The sequence below is a fragment of the Bactrocera latifrons genome, unplaced genomic scaffold (genome assembly GCF_001853355.1).
Source record: "Bactrocera latifrons isolate USDA-ARS-PBARC rearing strain unplaced genomic scaffold, ASM185335v1 scaffold_170, whole genome shotgun sequence".
Classification (NCBI taxonomy): Eukaryota; Metazoa; Arthropoda; class Insecta; order Diptera; family Tephritidae; genus Bactrocera; species Bactrocera latifrons.
In genome coordinates this window covers 237600-249688 of record NW_017535186.1, presented here as the reverse complement: position 1 = coordinate 249688, position 12089 = coordinate 237600, and the positions used below count along the sequence as shown (strand labels likewise).

General features: G+C 33.2%; 4 protein-coding genes across 8 annotated transcripts in view; 2 read left to right on the top strand and 2 right to left on the bottom strand.

Annotated features, from left to right (window-relative positions):
• The window catches only part of LOC108966872 (enhancer of mRNA-decapping protein 3), a 2944-nt gene extending 864 nt beyond the window's left edge, over positions 1-2080 (bottom strand). Inside the window, exons 1-6 of one of the 3 annotated variants that reach the window (XM_018930004.1) lie at positions 1917-2080; positions 1598-1763; positions 1261-1533; positions 575-1209; positions 286-508; positions 72-223 (exon numbers count right to left, since the gene is read on the bottom strand). In XM_018930004.1, coding sequence (XP_018785549.1) covers positions 72-223; positions 286-508; positions 575-1209; positions 1261-1533; positions 1598-1761 — 1447 coding nt within the window. In that variant the 5' untranslated portion in view covers positions 1762-1763; positions 1917-2080. Of the gene's footprint in view, positions 1-71; positions 224-285; positions 509-574; positions 1210-1260; positions 1534-1597 lie in introns of all 3 variants that reach the window. The other 2 variants (XM_018930003.1, XM_018930005.1) reach the window with 2 other exon arrangements.
• Positions 2081-2466: 386 nt separating this feature from the next.
• LOC108966876 lies at positions 2467-3376 on the top strand. Its single transcript, XM_018930010.1, has 3 exons — positions 2467-3060; positions 3121-3174; positions 3264-3376. The coding sequence occupies exons 1-3, from the start codon at positions 2859-2861 to the stop codon at positions 3353-3355; spliced, it is 348 nt and encodes a 115-aa protein (XP_018785555.1). The 5' UTR covers positions 2467-2858; the 3' UTR covers positions 3356-3376.
• A 102-nt stretch (positions 3377-3478) lies between these two features.
• On the bottom strand, positions 3479-8102 carry LOC108966875 (E3 ubiquitin-protein ligase Nedd-4). Of its 2 annotated transcripts, none has more exons than XM_018930008.1 (15): positions 7592-8102; positions 7164-7246; positions 6960-7041; positions 6857-6895; positions 6615-6784; positions 6222-6363; positions 6036-6163; positions 5770-5872; positions 5473-5713; positions 5269-5393; positions 5067-5208; positions 4850-5006; positions 4327-4620; positions 3872-4270; positions 3479-3807 (listed from the first exon to the last, which is right to left on the bottom strand). In XM_018930008.1, the coding sequence occupies exons 1-15, from the start codon at positions 7634-7636 to the stop codon at positions 3705-3707; spliced, it is 2253 nt and encodes a 750-aa protein (XP_018785553.1). In that variant the 5' UTR covers positions 7637-8102; the 3' UTR covers positions 3479-3704. The 2 variants fall into 2 exon arrangements, with proteins under 2 accessions (XP_018785553.1, XP_018785554.1); XM_018930009.1 differs by having other exon boundaries at positions 6222-6360; positions 6624-6784.
• A 525-nt stretch (positions 8103-8627) lies between these two features.
• On the top strand, positions 8628-12016 carry LOC108966861 (putative RNA-binding protein Luc7-like 1). Of its 2 annotated transcripts, XM_018929992.1 has the most exons (6): positions 8628-9870; positions 9982-10228; positions 10289-10357; positions 10410-10541; positions 10648-11921; positions 12003-12016. In XM_018929992.1, exon 1 carries the CDS (start codon positions 8736-8738, stop codon positions 9780-9782), a length of 1047 nt encoding a protein of 348 aa, XP_018785537.1. In that variant the 5' UTR covers positions 8628-8735; the 3' UTR covers positions 9783-9870; positions 9982-10228; positions 10289-10357; positions 10410-10541; positions 10648-11921; positions 12003-12016. The 2 variants fall into 2 exon arrangements, with proteins under 2 accessions (XP_018785537.1, XP_018785536.1); XM_018929991.1 differs by lacking the exons at positions 10648-11921; positions 12003-12016 and having other exon boundaries at positions 9982-10015; positions 10078-10228; positions 10410-10520.
• The last annotated feature ends 73 nt before the right edge of the window (positions 12017-12089 follow it).

Sequence of the window (12089 nt, the reverse complement as noted above, 5' to 3'; positions counted from 1 at the left end):
ATAAAAAAAAAACAAAAAACGGTGTTAGGTGTTCAGAAAATACATACATGCTCTTTCTTTATATAACCTACCATCGACGGAGTAAACAATAACATTGTCCGTAGCTTTGAAGAGACCAATTTCCCCGCTTTTGTTAGTTGTATTTTCATTCTCCATATAAAGTAACACTTTTAAACCATGCGACGCCATTTGGCGTCCAGTTGCAGCACCAATATCACTATTCCTTTAGAAATAAATAATAATACATGTGTCACAATACAATCGCTATAAAATAATGTTACTGACCTTAAATTAATTGATTTTGTACACATTATTACAACTATTGGCCATTGGTGGTAGTTGGTTGGTGTAAGTCTCCTAGCGCCTCCTAATATTAATATGGCGAGATCGGTTACTCCTCTTGCAAGTATGTCCAATTGTCGTGGGAGGGAAAGTCCTTCTTTTTCAGCTAAATTTTCAATTTTGGCACGTACAAAAGATGGTATGGTTGGTATTATTAGTCCTTCATCTAAAATACATTAATTTTTTTTACATTAACATATTTTTCAGTTAATCTTACTGTAGAACTCTTCACCCGTAACAAAATCTGTAGATCCATCGAAAATATTTTCAATTTGTCTCAGTCTTACAGGTTCACTGACCAATATATTCTCATCATGTCGGTATTTTTGCATTGATATTGAAGTTTGACGCACCAAATCTGGCTTTTGCTCAGACTCAATTATGTCCCAAATGGCTTGTTTGTTAAATAGTGCTAAATTTCCCTCAAAATCGAAATCCTCATGTATCAGCGGATCATCGACTGACGTGCCAAATGTTTGGCTATGTTTCATGTTATCCTTTCTAAGTTGTTTTCTTTGTTTACGATTATTGCCATTGTTATTTGAACCGTTATTAACATGTCTTGTTTTTGTATTTCCGTTTCCATTACCAGGAATATCAGGTGCATTTGGAAATCCACCATTTAAGATTTTCTTTGATTTTATATCTATGGGCTTGGAACAAGAGGCCGCTTCTTCACCCACCATATTCGCAGTATCAAAGTTATCAACATCGTATACATTCACAGAATTTGGTGAGGATGGAAATTGTGTACTTCCCAAACGTGCCTCGACTTTTGGCGGAAGCAAGTTTCCGAAAAACTCTTTAACACTGGAGTTAAAATGCATTTTTCCATTATCAAATACCTTACTTTCCAAACTTTGTACACTATGGCATATAATATTAGTAATTATTATCAAATGTTAAAATTTTACTTACCTTCGATATTTGCCAGAGTCAAATTTCACTTTTGATATTCCTTTTGCGAGCTCCCCCACAGGATTCTCATCTTTTGGGAAAGTGCTATTTGGTAATGAGGAAGCCTGATCTCTTTCAAATACATCATTTCTTTCAGGTAAGGYCAGGGCAATTTTACCAGCATTAGCGAAATTTGGCAGCTTAACAGATGCAGGTTTTTTGAAATCAGTGGTTGTGATAGTACTATGTCCATTAAATGTTGGTAATAGGGAAATGCTAATTATATCTGCTGATCTGTAATTGCAAAACTTCGATTATAATGATTTGATTATATATTAGGGAAAATATTTAAACATACCGTAAATTCACTTCCGCATCTTGCTTTTTTAATGGTATACCATTCCGAAATGCTCGTACAATAGTTATTACGTCTACAGTTATATTTTTTATAACCCCTTGAAATACACCTAAATTTGCGTCGCACTCTATGGAAACCGCTTTGCCTCGCCAACCATCTCCCATTTCTTTAAAGTTTATGATTTGTAAATAGAAATATTAGGTATATGTGCTATATGTATATATTTTCACTTATGTTTACAATGATAAATTATATTTGTTATAAAGCTTTTAATGTTGTAAAGGATTTTGATCTCAAAAGTAAAAATTCATTTAAGTACCCGGCTGCAAATTAGCCAACCACTATGTAGTCAATATTAGAGATGCGTTAAAATATCGATATTTGTAGGCGATTTATGAAATATCATCCAATCAAGTATTGAATTTATAACTGAATAGCAAAATTACTTCGAAAAAGTGACAAAAATCTTTTAATAAATGATAAAAATTACAGCAACATGAATAATGCCGTTAGAAAACATTCTCGAAATATATTGTCAAAATGTAACATAAATAATCGATTATTCATATATCGAAAAATACCGTAACAATGGCTTATCGTAAAAGTAGTCGGCAAATTTAACAAACTGGTAAATTTCTAAAGTTTCATATTAATCAATGACAAAAACTAAGTTATATTTTAAAACCACTTTTATGGTTAATCTGATGAAAGACCTCGCTTCTCAAATTAATCGATAACGGAAAAAAATGATCAGATATATGCATAAATACCCATTTACACCTAAAATAAAAAGCATATGCTCACATGTGCACGTACAGTGCGTTCAAAACTAACGTTTTTGCTTTACGCGGTTAGTTTGCGTTAAGGTGTTTTTTTTTTTCAAATTAACACATGTTTAATTGCAATAACTGACGCGTACATTTCGGTCAGTTTTTTCAATTAGGAATAAAGTGTTGTCCAACTCCATCCAGTATCCGAGCGCCTCAAAATAACTGTTTTTGATACGATTTCGCATTGTCTGTCAAAATAATAAATTTTGGGCATAGAATTTAAAACACCCATTCTGAGTTTTGAATTTTCAACAATACATCAAGTGATTTAAACTTGTTAGCTATCAATTAAAAATTTATACTCCCAATCATCGCATGACAAAACATTTCAATTTCGCCATATCCGAGCCGAGGTCACGTCCACTTTCTCAACATTTTCAAACCTCATATGCCCTACATAGTTCGATTGTAGTTTATTTTGGAGTTTATCTATGACACTTTATAAGTATTCACATAAGGGCATTGTGGGCGTGGAATTCATCCGCCTATCTATAATACCAACCATCCTTGGGTGCCAAAGAACATATGTTCATGTTTCTTCACGATATCTCAATTTTTACTCAAGTTATCGCTTGCACGGACAGAAGGGCAGATTCGGAATTCAACTCGTCTCGGATGGCAAGCCAGGAAGAGGTAGGAATCGCGTGATATCTAAAAGTAAAAAGAATGATTGGAGCAATGCATTATTTACAGATGTGTCAACTTTCATATGGTTCAACCTCTTGAGACGTGTTTGGCAAAGACAAGGTGAAGCAAATATTTAAAGGAGTGATAAGGACTCCCAGAAGGGATCCTGCTCTCTACTCATGGATTTTAATTTTTGAAGTACTTCATAGAAATCCTCAACAACTTTAGAATGTTAGAATTTTATAAAAAGGGTGTACTGAAGGCAGCTGCAACGCTTAACGACAAAGTTAACCATGATTAGAAACTGCAGAAGATAATTATCCGACGTATGAACAGACTCAGTACTCACTGGAAACAAGGAACACATACTGTTACTTTCGACTGGCGATCAGAGTCATTTTGGAAATTAATATAGACAAGGCTATAATTCTTATTCATCAGCTTAGTGATTCTGTATTTGAAACAAAAATTGTTTGATATAATTTGGTATTTATATTTTTATAACAGGAAGGTCGTAAAATTATTATTATGTAGTAATAAACAGAAAAATAAGTACACAAGTCAGCGTAAAAGGCCTCGACACCGCGCTTTACCTTAAGTGGCGGATTTTTTCGTTGCTATTGGGAAATTTACAACTACTACCAGAGATATTAATCGACTCCAGCAAAGCCTTGACTACCCTCAATAGCTTTTACTAATTTATCTTTTAATTGGACGTAGCCTTCATAAGGTGGTAAATCCAGACGATTGAAACTGAAATAAACATATACGAGATTATCTTTCGAACCATTTGTAAGCTAGTGTTGAATGTAAATACCAGGTATGTGCTCGAGGATAGTTATTAGGAGTACCCCACTTTTCAATAGTGAACATTTGTGGGCCATTGGAACCGTACAACTCCTTAAAGCCATTCATGGGAACGCGTGAAGTGCCGGTTACAAACTGTAATAAGCGCGAACGCATCTCGTTTGAAAAGGAGAGTACAGCGCGCCAAAACCATTGTATAATTATATGATTTTGGTGATAATCTCCCTTATAGAGGGTATTTTCTCGCCAATCTTTCACATCAATATTTTGTATTCCACACATTAATAATTCCAACTCGTGCTCGTCAAATATCTTAATTAAATTTAATGGAATTATTGAGCCAAAGCCATCCAAAAAAGATGACATCTGTTCTTTAACACGTGCAACGAATCGCCATTCAATGACAAGCCTGGAAGAAACAGTACAAATAATCTACTGAAAATATTTAAGTTCATAACTCCTCACTTTATATATTCATCCTTGTTCTCGTCAGTAACCTCAATATTAGAGCCTCCTGGCTTTAGCTCGTGTTGGCTCTTTTGGCCAAACGTGTCTTCGTCTAAAGAAAATGTCAATTCCAATTGCCGTGGGTCGTTCTCTTTTATCCACATCAAAGAATTATAATACTCGGTATCAACTGATTCCATATCTTTCAAATCAATTGGCTTTTGCAACATCATTTTATAAAATGGACGTATGAAAAATGCATCTAGGAGTTTTCCATGGTAGACAGCCATACCGGCAATACGACCGATGAACCTGCAAGATATTATATAGTTGTTTAATGTACTATTTGAAACATATTTATATTAAAAAAGTTTCATTCGGATAAATGTGCTGTTAAGTTGTATTTAAGTTTTTTTCCGAGTTTTTGATGATAATTATCCGAAAATTTGTATGTGTTTCCAAATATATGCAAGTAATTTTTTTATTAATTATGGTTATCAGCATAAGTTAAAATGCTAAATACAAACTATTTTTTACGAACTTGAAATAACTTAAGTGCTCCTCATTGCACAAACCACTGCCATTATTAATTTGTAGTGTATAATTATCCATAGCTGAATATTCAAAGAGTCCATAGTATGGGTTAAACATTTCCTTCGATAACAAATAGAACCACTCTCTTGCCAGACCTCCATAATCTAAAAGGGAAAAATGCTTTTTTATATTTTTCAAAATGAAAAAGAAAATATTTCACTTACCCAACCCTGTTTCACCTTCGAACTCTACCCACAATTTAGTTTTTAATAAATCGGTTTTGGTCACAGAGTTTATGATTCTGTAGGAATCCTCTAAAATTGAGGAACGGCGAATGCGAATCTCAAATTTATTCGGAACATTTGTCTGAAAAAAGAATTTTTGAGAAGTTTATAAAATTCTATAAGACAAACTATACCAACTTACAGGTTTTCGAATATGACTCTTGAAATATTCATACTTTTGTTTGTAATCTCTGGAATATGGTACAGCTTGGCCGGCAATATTTGGATTAGATAATCGTGGATCTTCCCACTGGGTGGTGCGAGTATCTACGAAATTATTCAATTTAATTGCAATATTCATATCTACATGTAGTTTTAAGAAATTATTTTCTAGTTCAATACTTACTATGATCAATGTAAAATACTCGTCCATCTGTATGAACACGTTCTTCCCAACCTTCCGGCAAGGGACCCAAGTCATCTTCAACTCTTCGTGTTTGATTTGGCATTGGGCTAGCACGACCATTCCTTGGATCTATCCATGTCGTACGCCGCGCAGCATGATCAATAAAGAAAGTTCTACCATTCGGTGCCACCTGCATTGACCAATTTGGCGGTAACGCGTCTTCTTCCGATCTAGGGGTGACCTACAAAAAAAAGAGAATTCAAGAAAAAATATATGTTAAGTTTTTTCAAGACTTACTGGAGGTCGGCCAGAGTCCGATTCATCCACACTAATGTGGAAACGTCGTTGAAAATCAGAAGCAGCCGCTTCAACGTTAACATTACTGTTGTTAGTTGCTGAGCTAATGTTAAAGAAGATTTGTTAACACATCTTCATATATTAAAAAAATTGTATTGAGTAAGTAAATAAAATTTCAATATTTTTTGTATAAGCTTATTGAAAAGTTAAATATAATTATTTGGAAGGATAATTTAAGGATTTACTAAATGTATTACAATACTTACACTAATGGGCGTTCCCACTGGGTAGTCCGTGCAGTATGATTAACATAATAAGTTCGTCCGTTTGCGTCTTGCCTTTCTTCCCAGCCCGACGGTAATGGCTCGTGGTTAACACTGGAGGGAAATTGTCCCTAAATAAAAAAAGTAAACATTAAACATAAATCAGATAAATATGCAATTTACTTTTACCGTTGGAGTTTCGCCCATCCGTGAGACAGTTTCCATATGTTCCCACTCTCCGTCAACGGTGTCACTTTCACTATTCTCCCCTGTTTCATGTATAAATGCATGATATATCTCTAGTGTGCCTTTTATCCGTGACTTTGCGCTGCTTGAATATTAATGTGCATATTATAACATTGATATGTATGTATATATGTATATTTTATTTCATTAAAATAAAAACTTTCGAAAAATATTGTGGTTAAACAAAAATAACAAAAATTAAATTTTAATATATGTATAAAGAAACGAAAAACAGCAGCATTTCGGTGTAAAAAATACAGTTCACTCCAGTGCATCTTCTTTAATTCAAAATAAAACGAATAAAATATAATTGTGTAAAAAATGAATTTAACATACCCTACTGACCTTCTCGGTCTTAGTGAATAAGATTGTGGGCTTATAGTGGTGTCTTCTTGCTCTGTAGGTAAGTTATTGAGCGTTAGTTCAACCATGCCCAAAAAGTCATCACGGGTTAAACGATTTTCGTCAAATACTTGAAACACTAATTTGTGCTCGGAAGGTTTGACCTGAAAAAGGATAACGACATTGTGCATAAGTACAACTTTAATGTAGTTTTTTTCACTAAAAAGTTAATTTACCCTGAATACGAATTCTTCATTCCAGGTAGGATTGAGTGTCTAAAATACAAAGATTAGTTATACAATAAGTATATAAGATAGTTCTTAAAAAATTGTTAACTACCTTCTTTTTGGTCTTCGTTAAAACGGAATCTATATTTATATCACCATTAATTGTATTTAAATCAATCCTTACGTATGGGTCACTAAAAGAAAAATATATTTTTTCAAAAGAAATTTAAGTAACATAAATATTTTTGATAACAAATATCGCATAAAAGTAATTTCAAATCATGGGAACATATAAATAGTAGAAGGCAATCCTTACCTTGCCCCAAATATATCCTTTTTTGCTAATGATTTTCCATTAATGATTATAATACGTAAATGGCATGTATCACTTGAGTCGTTCTAAAAAAATAAGAAAAAGAAGGTCCATTCATAGAAAAGTACCACATACTTTATTAGCTTTATTAAATTAAAATATTTTCATCCATAAAAAAATTTAAATTTATTAATCTAACTAATACTAATTATCTAAAGAAATAAATGTAACTATAGTCGTAACTATACACTTGTTGAAAGCAAATAATGGTGTAGGAGTAAAATAATAAGTGGTTCTCTATTGTGAATGAATCACAATTTTCACAAGAACTAAAGATTTGGGATAAGTTGATAAAAAGAAACAAATGATTTTAAAGTCTTGAACTTCTAATATACTAATTATTTAGCAATAACACATTTATTTTAACTTACATCATGATAACCATGAATTTGCTCATTCGCCGCCGCCTCAGCCATATTTAAAACAAAAAATTAATATATAGTACTCTTTACAACGCAATGCAAACACCAGTCAATTATAGATTATTTAAGTTCTTCGTATACGCTCTCCAAACCACCAATGCTATAACTTTTACTAACTAATAAGTTACACCAATTTGTAATTTAATTAAAACCGTACTTTGCATTTAGTTTAGGTTTCATACTAATAGGTTTACGATATTTTCAATAACTAATTGGCCACTGTAGTATTTTTTTAACAAAGCCAAGAGACATTTCATATTCGCAAAAAAATATATTCATACGCCTTTACTATAAATATGTGGAACTTATGCAAAGCACTTGGCCTGACGGTGTAATTGATTTATAACAAACACGTTGCAAAATTTACGCCCAAAATTAATTAAACATTGCTCATTTATTACTTTCGTTGTGCAAATTATCATCTGACAACCTACCGCGGCATACCCACACAACAACACTTTAGTAAACTTCACTTTCTTGAACAACCTGCCAATTATGCATTTCACAAGTGTAGCCACTTTTTACAATGTATTCAACATGGAGGATTTTTGAAATAAGCCCAGTTCTTTGTATGATATATAGATATCATGTCATTTTCAACAAAAGAAATTAGCATTTCGTTATAAGCAGTAAAGGTTTTTTAAAAATCAGTGACGATACAGCAGTTCCTTCGATTCGGCTGCTTAAAACAGTGTTCCTTTTATTTTAAAACTGTTGTTCAATTTTCTTAGAAAAGATAGTATAATTCTAATTATTATAAAGAATTTGGATTCGTAGCATCAAAACATCACTACATAAGTACGATTTGCTAAGTTATTTGTTTAGGCAAATTATAAGTACTTCTGAAAAATTTTAATACAAATATTTTTTAATTTGTTCTATTTTACTGAACGCGCTCTTTCCAGATATTTGAATGCAGTAATCAATAAAAAACTCAAATTTGACATGTTATCGAAACGCGTTAAAATTGAAAAATATCGAAAATTCGCTGCAATAACATAAATTTCTTCTCTAGACAAGGTTATTGTGTGTGTTTGGCGAAAATATATATTTCGATCTTAAAAATATAAAATAAATAGATAAAAGTATCAAAATGTCGGCCACGGATCAAATGAGGGCAATGCTTGATCAGTTAATGGGCACAACTCGGAATGGAGATGATGGACGCGGTCTTAAATTTTCTGATGCCCGTGTGTGTAAAAGTTTTTTGCTAGATTGTTGTCCCCATGATATTCTTGCTTCAACTCGCATGGATCTTGGAGAGTGTCCAAAAGTTCATGATTTGGCATTTAGAGCTGATTATGAAAGCGCAGCCAAATCGCATGACTTTTACTATGACATAGAGGCGATGGAGCATTTACAGGCTTTTATTGCCGATTGTGACCGTCGCACAGAATCTGCTAAACAGCGACTTAAGGAAACACAAGAGGAATTAACTGCTGAGGTGGCTGAAAAAGCAAATGCAGTACATGCATTAGCTGAAGAAATCGGCAAAAAACTGGCTAAAGCCGAAGCGCTCGGGGAAGCTGGAGAAGTCGAAGAAAGTATGTCTTTGATGAAGGAAATAGATGAATTGCGAACTAAAAAAATTAAAGCAGAACACGAGTATCGTACATCAATGCCTGCATCAACGTATCAACAGCAAAAGTTGCGTGTATGTGAGGTTTGTTCTGCTTACTTAGGTATTCATGATAACGATATTCGACTAGCTGACCACTTCGGTGGTAAGTTGCATTTGGGATTCCTTACTATTCGTGAAAAGTTGGTAGAATTGGAAAAAACTGCAGGTCCACGTAAAGCAGAACTTAAACGAAGCGGAAAAATTAATGAACGCGGTGATGATAGACAAAGATCGCGATATTTTGTAGGTGGTCGTGAATTAGATCGACGTTCTCGTGTACATAGGTCCAGATCTAGAGACCGAGCACGCCGTAACGAACGTGGAGGTGGAGCAAGTAGTTCTGATAATAGATCAGAGAGACGATCAGAAAAGGACAAAGAAAGGGAAAGAGATCGTGACCGACGAGTAAATGCTGCTTCTCCTGTGAGGGAAGAAAGAAAACGGTCAAGATCACGATCGCGTGCACATAACTACAGTTCTAGACGGAGGTCACATTCGCGGGAACGTCATCGTCGTTAAAAACAGATTTTGTTGAAAACGGAATTACATCTGTATCCTACAACATCATCATATGATTTAAATGTGTACATGACGATTCCGGTAGCACGTATGTAATTAATAAAAATATTTTCCGCATTTTATTATGTATCTAATCATAAATTCGATTGAATGTTTTCTTTTTGCGATTTCTTGAATAAAATCTCTTTCTCGATTATAGAAAAATATCATAAACCGCCATTGTTCAGATTTTGGTATGTAAAAACTTACTGCTTATAAAATAAAATATAAGTACGAAAATAGTAAACTTATCTAGGTAAACTAATGACTGACCAGAACAGTAAGCTGAGTGGACTATTTCAGACCCAGGTGTCACGAAAGAGCGTGGTCTTATGATTTCAGTACTTATGGTTCACAAATTCACATTCTAGTTAAAATGATTTGTCTTGGTACATATTTTACTGATGGTATGTAGTAACTTCAAATACACAAAAATTTATTATGTAAAATGATTTTAACATCATTAGCATTGTCACCGGCTACCTAATTGAACTTAAACCAAATTCAACATAGTATCCTCTTTCCTGGGAATTTGGGTATGTATTTGAAGTACAACAGTTATTTGAAAATAACTGAGTTTTTTTGTAGCCCCCATCTATGAAATATTAATATGGTTGGGAAATGAAATACCTGTCTTATTGCGTATAGAGTTTTTAACAACCTGTGGATAAGAAAATTCTAATAAATGTTACAATTCAATTGGCCCTGGTATGTATTTAAGTATGTATTTTGTACAACTTTTCAAATATACATAAATCACAACTATTATAAATCTGGTTTTCTCTTTAATCGTTTTCTGCTATTGTAAACTACTTGAATGCGATAGGAGACGTAAAAGATATATTTAGTAGTTTTAATTGAAGAAAGCAAGATAATATAATTGGATGCCTAAAACCCAGTTGATTACCTAGATGACAAAATATAAGTATTTTTATTCATAAATCATCACAATGGAACAATTTTTGATGTGAGTAAATATAGAAAGACAAAATGAAAATGGTAAGCTTGTCCACATACAGATATATTAAACACAGGAAATTAATATCCAGTTTATTACAAAATTTATGAGCAATTATCTTGGCAGTTTTAAGTCGATAACTTCCGTGACAAATATAAGTCTGTATGCAATATGATATATACCCATTCGAATACTGCTGAATTCATTGTACAGAAAATGTTGTGGTTTTGCTTAAGGAAAAACAAAGAAGAAGTACTTAGATGACCAACATCCTGCGGATACACACAACTATTTAAAAAATATACATCCCATCAAATTTAATACGTGATTTACCAGTGATTCAATAATGAAATCATTGGAATCAAGTATTAAGTAAATAAATTTCTTATATATATTACTTATAGCTCAGTTACCGGGCGTCGTGGCATCTATTTGATTGTTAAGAGTGTTAATAATTTCCATAAATAAATTATAAAAAAATTAATGAATTTAAATTATATCTGCTCATTTACGAAAGTAAAATATGGCAACCATGAAGACTTGCAAGAGCTATTAGCTGGCACGGTTTCACTGAAAACTACGAACTGTTGCTTTATTTTCTATTCTTGCCATATTAGGCCAATTCACCTAAAACTTTTGCTTCGCTTTGCGTTAGACATTTGCTTTGAAAGAAATGTTTGAAGTACACTTTTGAATTGTTTTATGTACATTCGCACAAAAAGTTTTCGAAGCGAAGCAAAATATAAGGCAACAGTCATCTTTTTTCGCCAAGCAAATGTTGCCATATTCATCAAAGAAAAACACTGGGAACAAAGCGTTTATTGTTTTAGTATTATTGTCGCTCAAAGCGAGGAATGTTAGGGTGACAATATCAACATAAATACCAGAATTGCTTACTACGCTGCAATGCCTCAGTTAGTGACTGACGCAAGACCGCGGAACCAGCTGAATCGACCTATCTTAAGGGAATACAATTTAAATGAATAGTTATCACCGCTTCTGCGGTCCGTGTACGTGGAGTGAGCTGATTGTTCGCTTACAACATAGGGCCGCTATTTTAGATATTTTGACTTAAATTTTTTTGAAACGTTCTTAAAGTAACTCATAGTCAGAGTCGAATTCATATTATTATTCATAAATAGGTAGACCATTCTTTAATAGTTGGATTTTGGTTTTGATTTTTTACAATTGAGAAATTAAAGTGTGCAAAATTCTGTAAATAGATTAAGTCAGTCTGCAGTTCAGACCTTGGATAAAAATACGAGTCAATGAGAGTATTTTACTTGACAGTGCCAAAAGTTTGATATCAT